General features: G+C 47.4%; 1 protein-coding gene across 1 annotated transcript in view; it reads right to left on the bottom strand.

Annotated features, from left to right (window-relative positions):
* The window catches only part of msk (importin-7 msk), a 73,406-nt gene extending 56,250 nt beyond the window's left edge, over positions 1 to 17,156 (bottom strand). Inside the window, exons 1-6 of the mRNA XM_050177896.3 lie at positions 16,963 to 17,156; positions 12,173 to 12,582; positions 11,144 to 11,390; positions 8,058 to 8,152; positions 6,492 to 6,665; positions 3,668 to 3,713 (exon numbers count right to left, since the gene is read on the bottom strand). Coding sequence (XP_050033853.1) covers positions 3,668 to 3,713; positions 6,492 to 6,665; positions 8,058 to 8,152; positions 11,144 to 11,390; positions 12,173 to 12,582; positions 16,963 to 17,046 — 1,056 coding nt within the window. The 5' untranslated portion in view covers positions 17,047 to 17,156. The remainder of the gene's footprint in view (positions 1 to 3,667; positions 3,714 to 6,491; positions 6,666 to 8,057; positions 8,153 to 11,143; positions 11,391 to 12,172; positions 12,583 to 16,962) is intronic.
* Between the last annotated feature and the right edge of the window lie 281 nt (positions 17,157 to 17,437).

Genomic DNA, 17,437 nt, shown 5'->3' with positions numbered 1-17,437 from the left:
TGCTGAAAATTTCAGACGAATAAACGTTGCCTTACAACATGCCTTTCCTCCACGGTGCCCCGGTTGCAACTCGCTGCACCACAGATTGGACACACGCGGCAGCACGTGCAACACGTCAGACTAAAGACGGGAGGCGCCCCCTTTCAGTTTGACTACTGGCAGACTATACTCCTACCTTTGACTTATCACAATGTACTCGCTACATTTATAGCTGAATGAGTGAACAGTGACCACTAAGCATTACTGGCACCAAGCCAGGGATCTGCCCTAGCACAAATTTATTTGCATTCAAATATAACTCCCTCAAGCCAAATAATTTTCCACCGGGCACCAACTCTTTTTCGTGCCTTCAGATTGCTTTCTGTCTGCACTTTGCGTTACGACCGATTTTTCTCTGTGTGCATGTCTACATTAAAAGCAAAACTACTTGACTGCAAAACAGCCAGCTGGTTGAAAATTCAGAGCAAATGAACTGGCTATTTCTTCTTGCCTCCCGGCTGACATGTGAATCGAGAAAAATATTATATATGCTTTCAATTCGTCATAAGTCTGTAGGCAGCTTCACTGCTATGCAGTGCTTCAAATGGATACGCAAGAGCTTGCACCCATTCTTCACTCACTGCCCGAAATATTTTTGTTCCACCGCTTTCTTACGGCCAGGCACAAATTGAGAAGGTGCAGGGCCGCCTCTGGCAGTGGGCTCTTCTACAAGGCAGAACAAAGTGAGTATGTGACACAGTAACCGTCGCGAAGTTGAAGTACCATTCCCCCTCCCAATAATTTTTTTAATACAAATAAACACAGCCGTAAGACATCGAGACATCACGCAGTGGAGTGCCGGCCCAGGCTCATGCACCTGCTCACGTACCAAAGCTGCCCACGAGAATAAGGACTGGTCAACCAGGATAATGGATTAGATAATAGTGAATGCGCTAACCAAAGACAAAACAGTTAATTGTGAAAACATTCATGAATCCAATCAACAGCCTCTGAGCAAATGCTGCTAACTGTCATTAGTCCAGCATCGGTTAATTCGCATCTATACAGTTCATTAACCCTTTCAGGGTCAATGCCGTAAATATATGGAGCTGCAAACAAGTCCCAAATCTACAGCGCCATCTGTGTCTTTGAAAAACGCGCCAATTTTGTCAACCCTTTGTTGCCCAGCAGGCACTGCTACCCTGTGTGGATACTAACTTTTTTTTCCCGGTAGTCTCTCGGTTTTCATTCCACGGCTTCTTTACGCTGGTGTTTCAGCAACCATTTGCACATCCGCATGTGGGAGGGTGCGTGGCGGTTAGTTTTGGTTTCACTGTCAGACCTCATCAAACTATACTGAGCTTAAAGTGCAGTTGTAACAGGCGCACAGTATGTAAATGTTGCATACACTAGTCATTTTTGAGTTTAGAATGCTGGTATTACTTTAACATAAGGAGAGGTTACAATTTCGTTTCATGGGCCGTTTCCATTCGTAGTGCTCGAAAAAAGTATCTATCGCAGAAACTGTCTGGTTTCCAATCTCTCAAGGGATCACCGCTAGGTGCTCGCTTGTCTGTTGCTCGCAGGCAGGCGCTGGAGTATGGCAGGTGATGCAGTCGCATCATGCCTGCATTTCTTTTCTCGAGAATCGGCTTGCGAAAACTGACTGCCCCTCGTTGGCGACGGAACGAAGTGTCTGACTTGTTTGATTTTCCTGGCGGGTGCGCAAACCATCGCATCGTCTTGCACACGCTCTGCTGCAGGCGAATCGACCGGCACTTCCTCTGAGAGAGCTACCACCCAAGTGCCGAATCAGAACATATGTCAATTCAAATGTATTCACTCTATTTTTATTAAGTATTTATGGAAGCAAGTATCTATGGAAGCCCATCTGCATCTATTAATAAGCAATGCATGTTAACCCACGGAAAATGCATGTTTACCCAGCACCTCCACCACTTGTGAGAAAAGGTTTAGGCAGCCAGTCTCTTCTTTATTCTTCCGAGTGAGAGCCTCACCACCAGGCCCCAAAACGGTGATGATGAGTATGTACAGGTGAGATATGAAGCGTATGAATACAGTCAAACCTCGATATATCGAACACGGATATATCGAATTATTGCGTATATCGAACAATTTCTATATCACATGAAAAATCGCATGCATTTTTAATTCTTTATTTCGAACGGGGCAGGATGTAAAATGGGTATATCGAACTCTGCCGCCTCAGACCAAGTGCGCTCTGTTGACATGAGGCGAGCTTTCCCGCAACACCTCGAAGATGGCGGCGGCGCGATCGGCGTTCCAGACTGCTGCGTACGACAGCTGCCCACATCGGTTGCGCCGAGGGCGCCATTTGAACGTAGCGGCGTACACACGCGGCGGCTTGGAGCCAGCACGGCCGCCGCGATCACGCGCGCACCTATGCGCGCACGGCGGGGCAAGCCGCCTCGATCACGCGCGCACGGCGAGGCTTGCCCCCGCCGTGCGCGCGTGATCGAGGCGGCCGTGGAGCCAGTTGGAGTGCTTTGTCGGTGCTGAGCCACACATCATGTGCATTGCGGACTTCGTTGGCGGTGACGACTGCACCGGAACAGTGGCGGAGTTAACAGACGTGGAGATCGCGGCAGAAGTGACTGCTGAGCGGCCAAACGAAGACGCTGCCGAGGCTGATCCAGCAAGCGCTGATGTTGCCCCGCTCCCGACTGCAACTGAGGCTGTAGCTGCTTTGGCCGTTGTACGCCGCTACTGCGGCGCAATAGAAGGCACTGGACTGTCTCTTGTGGACCGTTTGGACTATGTTGAGGACGCCGTGGTCAAGCACGCGGTTGCCAATATGAAGCCGGCTACGCTGCTTCAGTACTTTCAGCGAACTAAATAAATACTTTGAAGCTTCATGTGAGTATCTATTGCGCCACGATTGGTTCATTGATTGATTTGCGCTAGTTTTTGACGCGTTTTCTACGTGATTTTATATATCGAATTCTGGCTATATCGAACTATTTTGCGATCACCGCGCTGTTCGATATATCGAGGTTCGACTGTAATGCTCACAATATGTATATTTTTTTTTTACTTTATGGTAACTAAAAAAATTGCGGTGATTTTTTTTTCAAAATAGGTCAGTCTGAAGCTTTTAAACCTGCAATAACAAAGTTTGACTCGGGGATGTCGCATTAGGAAAAAAAAAAAAATTACCTTCAAAGGGTTAATGTCATGGTCATCACAAGTCCTAAAAAGAAACAATGCTTTCTTGCTATAGAGGAATAAATGTCTCGTAATGGAATGTTGAATTAGAGAACAGAAATTTAAACTAGATGTGATAGCCAGCGGTTGAGTCATAATATCTATTGTCTTGGTTCCATCATAACAGCAGACAATGCGGAAACTGGCGCACAAACAAAGCTTTCCACCAAATGGCCAACTGTTTCAAGGCGGGGAGGGGGTTTGTTATTGTGCAAGGCACGTTTGCATGCCTGTTGGGAGTCCGCATAAACGTTTAGCGCTTTGGTGGGGTGTGCATATTTTTGGGTGGCCCAAGGTACGCAAGCTGTGCGATGGCACAGCTTTTCATTTCCCCACACAGCTGGAGCAATGCCTAAGTGCGATGGAGGCATTCTTCACATGTTCCATTTGACAGCGGACAGCACTCTACACGTATGGGAAGTCAATTCAGGGGGGAACTTACCACTATGTGGGGCTTCAGGAACTTCCAGGAGAAGGCATGACCCACACTGTAAAGTTTGAAGAAAACAGAGGCACAGTCGTCAAATACTGCGCATATGCAACACAAGTGCCACACTACACTCCACTTCATACTTCGTAGAAGGCGATATGGAACCCACGCAAGCAGTGCAGTCTTAGAAGCCGCACTGTGCACATTTCACAGAGCAGCTGCTTCTAGATCTGCAATGCTTTCTAGAGAGTAACTACTATATATACAGTCACCGACTGGTTTTACAGACTCCAAAAATTCGGACATGCCCCATTATTCGGTCTGCTTCGCGGCACCGCCATTCTCCCCATAGACCATAATGTATAACAACTGCCAAAAGTTCGGACACCTTGCAACCTCTCGTCTGATTTTTCGGACGCTCCTTGAGCCAACTCGATCGAGAGCACCATGCACCGACTCTGACCGGTGCATGGTTCGACTTGCTGAACGCCATTTTCGCCATCCGCCATCCTCGGACACGCGGCTAAGCATTTCGCACATGCGGAGTCTCAGATTTGGCGATCATGCACATCGCGCGCAGGCTTCTCGGACCCTCACCTAAGCATTTTGTGCATCGGCGCCTCCGACTTCGCGACGTCGAGTGTCGACTCCTCGAGCCCGCGTCTAAGAATTTCATGCATTGGCACCTTGGACTGCGTGAATAAGCGCATCGAGGGTCGACTCCTCGAGCCAGCAACTAGGCATTTCGCGCGTCGGCACCTCGGACTGCGCGAATAGGCGCATCAAGGGTCGACTCCTCGAGCCAGCAACTAGGCATTTCGCGCGTCGGCACCTCGGACTGCACGAATAAACGCATCGTGTGTCGACTCCTCGAGCCCGCGACTAGGAATTTCGTGCGTCGGCACCTCGGACTGCGCGAATAAACACATCGTGTGTCGACTCCTCGAGCCCGCGGCTAGGAGTTTGCCGCGTCAGCTTGTCGGACTGCGCGAATAAGCGCATCGAGGGTCGACTCATAGAGCCCGCAGCTAGGCATTTCGCGCGTCAGCACCTCGGACCCGCAACCAAACATATTGCGCGTTCACTCTATTATCATGTTGTCACGATAGCTCGTAACAATATCTATCATACCGCCCCTTCATAAAGAGAACCTCATCATGAGCTCTGTGCACTAGGCCCCTTGGGCTTTCACAGACACCTGGCTACAGAAGTGATCGAGGCATCATACAAAAGTACACAATTCTGGAAAGCACCTAGCAGCTGCATATCAATCACTGGCTCTCTGATCCTAAGTTCTACAGCCATTCTCAAGTAAGGATGACTTGGGAGGCTGCTGACACTCGGAGCCTTCATTCAGTAACATGGTCAACTCTACCAAAAGAAAAAAAAATTGCTGATTGTATTGAAGATTGCTATCAATCAGGCAGCCTATGGGTGCAGGCTGCCGGAATGTACACTGAAACTATATTCATGCCCACACAGAGTTCTGCACATCACTTCGTTTGAAATCTAGGCACCATGCTCTTAGTAGCACAGCAGCAGCAAAGTATGCCCCCCGCCCCCCCTTTTTTTTTTCTTTTTATGGAAAAAGAGAAAAAAGGAAGGGGGGGAATCACGCCAGACCAGAGGCCACATGTACAAGAAGCCCCACATCACAAAACACCCCAAAGTCTACAAATTTGGTGCCTTTTAGAGAACTGAAAGGAAGGTGAAACTTCGAGAGCCGTTTCCTCAAAACTGTTTTTCTACCTTTCTGCTCAGTTTCTGGAGCTGATTTCTTTGTTACCATTTAACATATTTCGACACCTTTTCTTTTTTTGTCACGTTCCTTAGCCTACAGTGCAGGTCGTGACATTCTCGCTTTCTTATCTTGACCCTTTGTAAGTTTACGATATGGCTATTCGTCTACTCCGAAAGTGTGCTTGATGCGAAGGTAACAAAATATGGCACTCCAAAAAATTTGTGTTGTGAAAAAAAAGAAAAAAGCAAGAATGTCACGACGTTCAGCAAGCATTAAGCTATGCAGTCAATACTTAACAAGCCTTCTATCACATTTTTTAAGTTTCCCAGGCTCTCCAGGAAGTTAGAGGGAGAAAAATTCTGCTCAATAAGATTGAATAAAATGTTCTCAAGATATCACTGAAACATTTATGGAAGCATCAGGGAGACATTCTAAACATTTGTGCCAATTTTCATCAATATCCATGAAGAAATAAGGAAGTTGATTTTCAAAGCCACGTCCCCCCTTCAACGAGTGAACACAATCAGCAGCCGGACGGAGGAAGGTGGTGGGGAGGGTCACTGGCCTCCCTGCCATTATAGTTTCTCACATCAACACTGCCATCCCCCCCTTTTGCTTTTTTTCATGTAACTTCGTTACGAGAATTATCAGTTACAACAACGTAATTTTCGTGACACTTGAATGTTGTTATAAGTGGGTTCGACTGCAGCATATTTCTTCACTAAACAAATGCATGCCCTGAACTCTTGTTCCAAACATGACTCGTCTGCAAGCGAACACAATTTGTAGGCAGCATGCATGGCATTGTGAGCCAAGGGCCCTGTCCGGTAAAAAGTGCAGGCCCTTCGCTCTGCAGCGCCCCCTGTATAGCTTTGCTGTGCCACTGCTTTCTTACGGCCGAGTGCTAAATGGCACAGAGTCGCCTCTGGCAGTGGACAATGTGGGCACCGTAGAACCACGTCACACATTCAATCGACAAGGCATGATTATGGCTGTGGCAGTGACTCGACGATGTGAACTGTCAGACACACTGCTAGAGTGGAGCATCCAATCAATGGAGAAAGTGGGGGGGGGGGGGGGCAAGCAAACACTCACGCATGTCGCAGGTAATTGAGCGCGTGTTGGAGAACCCTAGGCGAGACGTAGACTTTCTGCCGGTGCTGGTCGAGCAAACGGAGCACCACCTGGAGAATTCCTTCGGTGTACGCCTTGAGGAAAAAGTCGGCGAATTCTCCATACTCCTTGCTCACAGATCCAGGGCTGCCATACCTGCACACATTGTTTACGGGAGGGCCATTTGCATATTTATCCTAAGGTAACGTTTCCGTTAAGAACAATGAAAATGACTGTAGCATGGGACAAACTTTCACTACGCAGGCCTACACAGTGTAGATCTAATTTAAATATTTTTTTTAATATATATTTTGAAAACTCCCAGCTGACAGCCTACCTTATAATGTAAGTAAACTTTAGTAGAAGCATTAAAGAAAGAAAGCTTAAAAAAATATAATCTGACCCTTCCTTAGAGTGTCTACCAAGATGACATCTCCAAATTTCCTGAGTTTTCCAGGTTTTCCCTCCATGCCTTTGTGAAATTTCCTGAGTGACACAGAACTTTGTTTCACGTCAAGACAGGCTGACACCATGTCACTTTTCTGTTAGCATGTCAAAAGCATGTTAAAAATAAAAAACTTAATTGAGTTCAAATAGTTAGGAGCAATGTTTATTTTATTCAAAAAGAAAACAGAAGGAACCAGTTAGTAAAATGCACAGCGAATGAAATATCTGAAAATAATGGTAAAAACCATTGCAAATTGAGTTGAACATTCTCAAATATGAATAAAGAGAAGATGCATACAGAAGGAAATATTTTTTAATATGAGCTATTTCTATCAAAGGATAGCAAGCTCATTGGTATGAGGCCCGAACTTTGTCCCAAGTGAGACTGTCTCGCATTAGCTGGAAAGTCAACCTCAACTCTCCTGGCATACTCTCAGCCCGTGCACAAAGCCTCAGTGTTGCGTTGACACTCGCTTGACATGAAACATCGACACTCACTTCGCGCAGCCTGCAGCAGGGAAGCAAGACATGTTGGTGTTGTCACCTATTAAAAGCTTACAGTACGCTTTCAACAGCACTATGCCCCGCATGCTGTGAAGCATACAGGTGAAGGCACTTATCGCAGTAGGGCTATCAGCGATAGCAAGGAGTGCAACATGTGATGACCCACCACGGAACTTATGGCGACACAACTCGCTGGTGCTGGAATAGGAAACTGGGCATGCACTGGGAGAAACTGCTGCACCGGCAGCTACAGCTCTCAAATCATGCAGGCCTCATGCCTTTTCTTGTTTACAGGGGCTCTAGTGGCTGGAAAATCTATCATGTGATGATCGCAGTTTGGCAATACATTGAATATTGGTGCCAAAATATATGTTGCAGGAACATCTGAATTGGTCAAAAAAAAGCATAACCGAATTGTGTCATTTTTTTATGTTGTTGATCATGAGTGTTGGGGAACTGTACTTAACGGAATTGTATCAACAAGATTATACTGGAGCCTATTGATGTTCATGCAACCTACTGATGTTCGATAGGGCAACCACATAGCCACTAATCTGCCACAGCAGGTGACAAGGCATGGCTACACAAGGTACTCACCTCTCAAAGACGCGTGTGACAATGTGGAAGGCCCACTTTTTGCACTTCCACCAGGGTAGCTCAGGCCGTTCATCTTCGTCCACCTGGTTTGCCACCTGCAAATGAGAGAATTATGTTAATCGGCACCCGTGCATTAAGGGGGAACGCGGGGATCAAATCGTGAAATTCTCATGAAAAATCTAATTTTAGAAAAAAAAATATTCAGATTCTGCATGACCTTTTCTATCACATCTAAAAATATATTTGCTGAAAACGGTCTCGAAGTGTGCCTAAAAGATGTTTTCCCAACTGCGGGTAGCTAAAAGCTGGGCGAAATCTGCGCAAAAATGGCCGATTTTCCGAGCACAATACCTCCACACCTTCACCGCCCCACGCGAGAAGTTTGGTATAACTGGAAAGCTTGTTTCACTGCAGTACTTCTCCCAATGGAACCACATGTTTACGATCAAAAATAAACGCACGAACGTGAAAAATACAACGGCCTCCACGAAGCCACAGCTAGGCGCCGATTGGTCACGCTAGTCACATGGTACTCGACGCACCCTGCGAGTGGCTGCTGAAAGGCACGTCGTTTCTCTGGTGGTCTGCTCCGCGCACGCTTTGAGAAAACTCGTTAGTTTGCGAATCCACTGCCGATTTACATTCCGCATTTTGGTCAACTCTTCTGTCGTGCGAGGCCTTGTACGTGTGCAAGCAATGGAGCGTCATGTGGGCGAGAAGTACAGGACAAAGTATGCGTACGGGAAGCGTAAGCGCAAGCCTCCTCTTCCAAAAAACAAGCGGTCAGCGGCAACTGAATCTGATGAACCGAGGACTGCATCACTATCAAGTCCTGCTGATGTGTCGTCGGAAGCCAACCTGCACTTGGAATCTATGCCTGGCAGTGAATCTGAAGACCCAGCTACGTCAACTAGTCACAACGTATCGGTGCAGCTCCGATTGGGGAGAAGTTCCGTTTTTGCGACGGTAAGTGACAATGCGGCGCCAGCTTTGCAATGCAACTTTTGCCTAAGCGGAAGCGCATCATGCAGGTGCAACCTGGAACCTCGTTTTGTGTCCTTGGAGGCAGCCGAGAAGCAAGCGTGCAGCGTCCGCGATGCACTTCGTGTGATGTCGACGACGGAGCGCAAATTTGGGTTCGCGCAGCGGACAGAGGAAGAATCAGCCCCAAAAGAGGATCAGTTCACATTAACACAGGCTTGTGCAATGAATTCACTAACAGGGGCGGCACTGTGCCTAAATTGTCTTCAAAACACTTTGTCAGTGCAGCACGAGACGAAGTTGGGCCTAGCAGTAAAATTGGTGCTTTTCTGTGCTGCTTGTGGCCCTATTGATTCACACTGGTCATCAAAAAGAAAGTCTGAAGGAAGGGCTTTTGAGGTGAATATAAGAGCTATGCAAAAAAAAGAAAAGCACATGATGCAGAAGAAAGGAAAGAGCAAGCACATAAGAAAACCCCTGCAAGCAAAGACACTAACTATTACAGCCCCGGGGCATATTGATGGACATGTTGTGGCTGGCTGTGCAACTTTAGTGCAAGTTTTCTCAGAAGTGTTTTGACCCGACTGTCCTGCTTGCAGAAAGCATAGCACGACTATGGCTTGATGGATCTTCATCATGAGGTTTATTGCATTGTATTCCTTAGTAAATTGTCTACGCAGTGACATTCCTATCTTTCTTAATTACTACCTCATTTCTTTACTCTTTAGCTAATTTGATATGACGATAATGACTGCGTTATACAAACACGGATATAATGTACCGTGTCAAAAAAAATCAGTGCTAAAAAAGAATATTTGGAGAATGTCACTGCATGAACCATTCCTATGGCTAAAATATAAAAAAAAAATTAAATTATGGGGTTTAACGTACCAAAACCGCTTTCTGATTATGAGGCACGCCATAGTGGAGGACTCCGGAAATTTCGACCACCTGGGGTTCTTTTAACGTGCACCTAAATCTAAGTACACGAGTGTTTTCGCATTTCGCCCCCATCGGAATGCGGCCGCCGTGGCCGTGATTCGATCCCGTGACCTTGTGCTCAGCAGCCCAACACCATAGCCACTGAGCAACCAGGGCGGGTATGGCTAAAATATAAGAGCAACTGCGGGCTTCTACCATGTTTTTTTGTCACACTAAGCTTTCTGCAAGTTTGGTACAACAATGATGCAAATAAAAATGTATAATGTCAAAACTACTGGATGTATGTATCTTCATGAAACATTGTAATTAGTAATTCGGTGCACTTCCCAATAAGCACACCAAATTTCATTGCTGTACTACAAAAAATAATTTCACCTCTGATCCCCAGAGGTGAAATTTCTTCAGAGGCTCCCTCTGTTTGGAGACTCCTAACTATTGCATTAATCAAGAAAATGTGCACTTAATCACCACCTTTTAGCTGGTTTATCAAGTGTCGTGATTTACATGTTTTAGGAACAGGGTTGCCGCTCAGCTGTGATTGAAGGATCTATCATTTGGGAAGTTAACTTAATTACACATCTCTAATGAAGGCACTTGTGGATTCCACAGTAACTTATGCACGTCCTGACCTTACTCCAGCAGACAAAAGATCGACTTGCCATGCAGCTGTATAAAAGAAACAAAAATAGAAAAAAAAGTAAAGAATAGATACAGATCGCATGCACTGTGAGAACCTGTGTAGGTGAAGCTTTAGCAAGCCAGTCAGCATGACGAAATGGTGCGACACAATAAGAGGTGCAAAGTACTTCATATCATGCATTGTCACCTCGGCAACGAATGCATCCCACAACTGTCCTTCGACCAGGCAGCAATCCCTATAGAATGCGACACAGCGCCAACACCAACCACAGCATCTAAACATGGCCTCCCAACCACAGCCAGTCTTATCCCACTGAGACTGCAGAATGGAGGTTGAGCAACTACGGCTGCGAACAAATTATGGCGTGGTTGCATGGGCTTCTTTTTCAGGCGCAAGATTTCTGTCTTCATTACCAGCTAGCAGAGTGCTGACAAGTGGAGACATGGCTCTCTGCTGAGCCTACTGGGCAAGACAAACAATGACACGCCGAACCCGTGGTACGTAGGCAAGGAAAGTTCCTCACGTCGGGCACCGGTCGATCGAGGATGATTCGCAGAAGCTCCATCCACTGTGTGCACACTTCACGTGAGATGAGTCCCAAGGGGAAGTGGTACTGGACGAGAGCAAAGTAGATCTTGAGGATCTGCTTCTGCAGGAGCACAGAGGCCTCTGACTGGTCGGCCAGCAGCTGTGCCAGGCGCTGCTGCAGCAACGGTAACAGCAGCTGCATTGCCTCGTGCAAAGGCTCCCGCTCCTCAGGCTTTTTGTACCTGCACACACACACAGGTGCATGACTCGCAAGGCTGCTTTTGAAATTACGCACCCCCTCTAGCCATGAGCTACAGCACAGGACAAGCTGGATCAGTTAGTGACAAACAGGTCAGCAACAACTCCCTCAGCTTAGCCATCTGTGCCACTAGCTGCCTAATAATTCTACACATAAATAACTTTGCATGTCTCCTACAGGTCACAAATGGTTGGTCTTACAAATGATTTGTAGGGCGTCACATTCAATTTCATGCTGCACTAAGTTCACCTTCCCACTTCGCATATATTTCAAATTTCAGTGTTCTCTTACTGCCGCCAGTTAGTATTTGGGAGTCCTAAACAGCACTGAAAATTAAAAAAAAAAATATGGGATTTTACGTGCCATAACCATGATCTGGTTATGAGGCACGGCGTAGTGGGGGACTGAAATAATTTGGACCACTTAGGGCTCTTTAATGTGCACCTAAACCTAAGTACATGGGTGTTCTCACATTTCGCCCCCATCGAAATGCGACCACCGTAGACAGGATTCAATCCCATGAACTCGTGCTTAGCAGCCCAACACCATAGCCACTAAGGAACTACAGCGGCGGGTAGCACTGAAAACAGGAAATAGTGATCTCCAGAGCAAATCTTTTACAATACACGAAAAACCATGCACGTACCGTTGGGACTGTTGGCTAGAGAGATAATGTCACAAGTGCTACCTACAGCATCCGCTCTACCTTCCCATAAGACGAGGCACCCACGTGCACCAAGGAGCATGCCATACATCACTGCTCACTCGTAGTTCTTGACCAATGTGTACAGGGCCAACAGAGCGCCTGCCCAGCCAGCACTCTCGGGCGACTGGAGGTAGATGGAGACCTTGTCCACGACACCCGTCCATCGTCCCGGAAAGTCGTGCTTGAGCACGCAGCCGAGGCAGGACGAGAGCTGCACGCGGATGAGCTCGGGCGCATGCACCATGGCGTCGACGAGCGCGTCGCGCACCATGGCTCGATCCTGCTCGTGAATGTGAAAGGGCAGCGGCTGTGGCTGCGGCTGCGTCTGTGGTGGCGGCTCTTTCTCCTGCCAGAACTGGACCACCAGGTTCTTGAGGTAGATGGCGCCTGCCTGACGCACGGGCATGTCCAAGCTACCGGTCATCACAACTTGCAGCAGAGACGGAGCGAAGCCGATGATCTTGTGTACCTGCAGTGGTGACGGGCATGCCACAGTGTTTGTCAGGCAGGCTCTTGTAGCATAAAGTAAAAAACAATTAAAAATCCATACCTTGTTCCTGCAATTCTGCTCGCCTACAGAATGATCACGGGTCCTATTTAGGTGCAGTCTCAGACGCAAACACAAATCAACTAATTGTGCTGCCAGTGTGCGACATACTATGGTTTGGTCGCGAGCAGAAGCAGTGAGCCATGGCTACCCATCACAAAAAACATGCTACGCTGTTTGTTTGGTAACAAAGAGTTTCAGGTCTGGGACATATTGTATAATAATTATGTCCTACTTTGCGACATAAAAGTATGAGACAATGTTACATCGAATTACGTGATGTATGTCTACCTATAGGTCTCTTTCACATGTGATGCACTATTTCTTGATAGCAAATGCAAGCAGGAAGAGAGGCATCTCTAGCCTTCACAGTGTTGCCTGTTACACATGAAATGGAGTACAATATTGGCAGAGTACTGTCCAAAGACCTTACCGCGGGTAAGGTCTTAGTGATAGCAGAGACAGAATCAAATGAACTGTTGCGAGGCAATGGAGCACGGAGGTGGGCCACCCTACCCACTGCACAGGCTCCTCACCTCAGTATGCCTAATAGTCTGGTATCTACCAAGCCGACACACTACATTGAGCTCGCATCATGTGCACCCGAACTTCCCTTCCACACCTTTTTTGATGTTGCGGTTGTATGGCACATCTCCCATAGCAGCTTTGTGCACTCTACATTTCAATGGAATCGCACTATCTTTCTGTACACATGCAGTGCACAGAGACATCCCGTTTTGAAGGCATGATTGTCAATGCATCAAGTGGGTGTCTTAGTAGTACCCAAGCAAGGTGAAGGGACCTTTTACAGTGTCTTAGTAGTACCCAAGCAAGGTGAAGGGACCTTTTACAATGTTCCACATGCACAAGAGCTGAAAGGAAGTGACCTACGTGGCTTCCCGTGACTTCCCATAGCTTTCTTTATGCTCGCCAAAGAGCCAATTCAACAATATCAGAAGCAATTCATTCAAAACGCTAACACTGCTTCTTGTCTTTTGCCTCACATTGGAAAACACTGCTGCACAGGTTTCTTCTCTTTGAGCCCTTTCAACGGCATTTTATGCTTTTTATGACCTTCATTGCCATAAACCTTTACTAGGAAACACTTGCTCCTCCTTTTACACGTGGCCTCGCACTTGTCGTAGTTAAAACATGTATTTTGTCTGTTTTCTTTCCTAACCAGACTGGCACCTATTCCTTTTGCTTGTGAGGTTTTTTCTTAATGTGGAATGTTCTTTGCCTCATTCTTGGCACTTTGCAATCGGTAGGCAGGTTCCTGTCTTGCCTCGATTTCATGAAAAGAAAACAATGTGAGACCAATGGTGGAATCAAACCTCTGCCGTGGACCACAGCAGCCCGGTGCTCTAGTCGCTAGGCCACGATCACACGCACAATTCTCTCGTTCCAAAGGTGGCCAGCTCTTCGAAACACTCGGCACGTGCCTACTTTTTTGTCTTCTTTCCTTGTGACAGCTTGCACTGCACTACCTCCGGGAGAGGCTCACTTTACGTAGTACTTCCCTTCTGGTAGCTTGCACTATGTAGAAACTGTGGGACGTTGTACAGACTTCATAATCGTCCGAGTTGATCTAGTTTTAACATTTTTTCCCTGAAGTACACATTCCATCATTGTTTTAACATACACCACATGAAGTAGCCATGTGTACGTATGATTGTATAACACGTAGCCACTGATGCCAATATCCGTGTTTCTCTAGTTTACACTCATCCGCTACCTACGCAGAACCCAACTATCGCCATGTCCTAGGCTCTCGCCAAACGGGCGGTGCACAAAACATGCGATTGCCGTCATATTGTTTACGATGTGGTTGCCATCATGCTGCTGTCATCACACACACAACTACTCAATTTACAGGAACACAGTGGCCCACCTGATATCATTTTGCAGAACCCTAAACAATGCTGGATAGCCAGGTACCAGCAAAATGCTTCATATTACATAGATTCCCACGTGCACAGGATCCACACTTTTTTTTATTTTTTCTTCAGCTCGCACACTATTTTGTTCGAGAAATTTTGTTACTGGCTATGATATCTCCATATTATGAGATCACGGCCCATCACTAAGATGTTTATGTGCAGGCTGATGTCGAGAAACTCTTGCACAATGCCAGACTAGGCTCGAGGCAGTGATCACGATCATCACTGCTATCTGTCACCATCATCCTGTCTCCCTCTTCCCATTGCAAAGCAGCAGGAGGCAGCACAAAAACGTTGAAGTTAAATTCTGGGGTTTTACGGAACAAAACCACAATCTGATTATGAGGCACACCATAGTGGATTAGTTTTGACAACCTAGGGTTCTTTAATGTGCACCTAAAGCTAAGCCCTACACCTAGGCAAAGCAGCATTTCACATCAAAATGCAGTCTCCAAGGCCATGATTGAACCCACGACAACTTCAGCAGCTTAATGGCCTTTGCCACTGAGCTGCTGCAGCATGTAGGCTGGAGCACCCTCACTTCATGCATCCCCCTCTCTTTTCTTCACCAAGGCAAGGTTTGTTTCAGCTAAAATAAATGTAGCTAACACCTTAGGAATGCTAAGGCTCCTGCCAAAGCTGCCGCCAAATGTCACTAGACCAAAAAAGCAGCACTTGGCTGTCATAAAAGCTATAAGAGAAATGGTGCAGCACACTCAGACAGCAAGACTTTACCAGACTACAAAATGCTTTCTTATTAAATGCCTCTGCAAATGTGCTCTTAATGTTCACAAAAAGATTGATACTTAAAGCAACCAACGGCTCCTATAACAACAGGTTGACAAACAAACACTTGGCAAATTTACCACTTCATTACAAGCAGCATTAATAACTAAACCTAAATTTTTGGGCTCATAAAGAAGTGAATGCAAAGACTTGTGGGGGCAACGTAACACATTTATAATGCAACCATGTTGCAAGTAAACAATACTCATAGTAATGATCAACTGTACTCAGAAAGTCTGTAGGTTGTTAATGGGTTATGATGCACTGAAAGAAATACGAGCACTGCGCTAACTACGAGAGAAGTGTTGGTCCCACTGTCAATCAGTGAACGCTTCTACATGAACACTAAGTTTGCTAGACCAAACAGGCGCATGTCTGATTATGGCCATGTAATAATGACAAGGTGCCCTTCGATCAATACTGACAGACAATAAACACTGGTTTCTCGTCTGTGTATGATCTTCCCTGGAGTGCTTTATATTCCTGCAACCAGCCGGTTGGTACGATTGTGAGGGACTGAACGAAATCAAACAAAATCAGCCGCACAACCTAACATGCTCCACTCGAGACTTGCACAGCGTTCTGTTTCGTGCGAAGCAACAGCTCTTGATGCCACAGTCCTTCGCGGCTGTCACAACCGGTACGCCATGGAGCGCTTCGAGCCCAAATCCGCACCGGAAGCCCTAGCGACGGCAATAGAATCCGCATATCTGCAACGCGACCGCGAGGGCCGAAAACCCGCCACGTGCCACCGAGGCCAAACGCGACACACGCTATGGTCCGGACGTCTCCGCGTGCGGTGGGAGGGCCCCCCCCTGCATGCCCCGTCGGCGTGATTCGGAAAGCGGGGCCGGCTTCGAAGGGGAGTCAAAAGCACCGCTCGAAGGCACACCGTGTAGCCACGGTAGAGACGTGCGCAGCAGCACGCTGGCACGCAGCGTCGGCGTGTCGGAAAGCGGGGCGACCGCCTCTCGGAATGCCAATCGCCCACCAGAATCCCTCCGCGAGTTCAGAAAAGGCCTCCAAAGCAGCGCGACGATCACGCGAATCGGTGACAGCGGTTTGTCATAAGGCAAACGGCTGTCGCCCGCGCGCGCACACACATTCTTTCGCGCACGCCTTTTCCGTAACAGCCAACCCTAAGGATGGCAGATGACACGCCGGCGCCCGTTGCAATGGGTCCGTCCCTGGTTTAGGACGGCGCCCTTGGGCTCTAATGCGACGCAGTGCGCCCAAAGGCGTCGCGTGGACTGACACTTCGACAGCGCAGCCCAGTAGAGCAGCGGGACCGGCGAGGCGACAAGAAGGCGCGCATCGGGTCGGGCATCACCGCAAAGTACTTTCGCTCTCGACTCGCGCTTTTTCTTGCCGAGGCAAGGTAACAGTGTCTCAGCTGAACGGTCGGGCGAGCCGTTCTTTCTGAAAAGGTCCCGAAGTGGCGATTGTCACGCGCAGGATCGTTCGAACACTAGCTCGGGGCTCCTTAGCTGGTGCTGCTACCCCCCCCCCCCCCCCCTTCTTTCACGGTAATGGCGCCATTCATGGCCCATTGAGTCGATTTTCCCCGAGTGGTCACCTGCTCGAGCTGTTTCTCCGCCGTCTCTCGCTGGTTTGGGTCTATGGTGGCCCGGAGGATTTCGATAAGCTGGCCGGCGTCCATGGTTACACGAGTTGTGAGACACGAGAGTGCGATAAAACTGTGGTTAAAACGTGCTTCACGTGAACCATGCACCGGTGACGCACCCAAGAGACATGCTCCAAGCGAAAGAACGGCGGCGCCGCGCAGCGGCCATTACTCGATTTCGCCTTTGGTAATTTATTGTTGCGTAAAAATTATAAGCAATCGTAAAAACTGACTATTTTACAATAATAATAGTAATAATGCATTATTACCTATAACTTACTCGATTGGTGCGAATATTATCAACGCATCGAAAAATGCAGTCGATTGATGTTACATGAGAAGCACATGTTCAACGTGGCTTAATCTATGCATACTTTCTCGTTCACGTGCGAGTATTCCTTTTTTTTTTCGCTTCAAGTAAAAACCG

This window comes from Dermacentor andersoni, chromosome 4 (assembly GCF_023375885.2).
Source record: "Dermacentor andersoni chromosome 4, qqDerAnde1_hic_scaffold, whole genome shotgun sequence".
NCBI classification, from domain to species: Eukaryota; Metazoa; Arthropoda; class Arachnida; order Ixodida; family Ixodidae; genus Dermacentor; species Dermacentor andersoni.
This window is presented reverse-complemented; position numbering and strand designations above follow the sequence as displayed.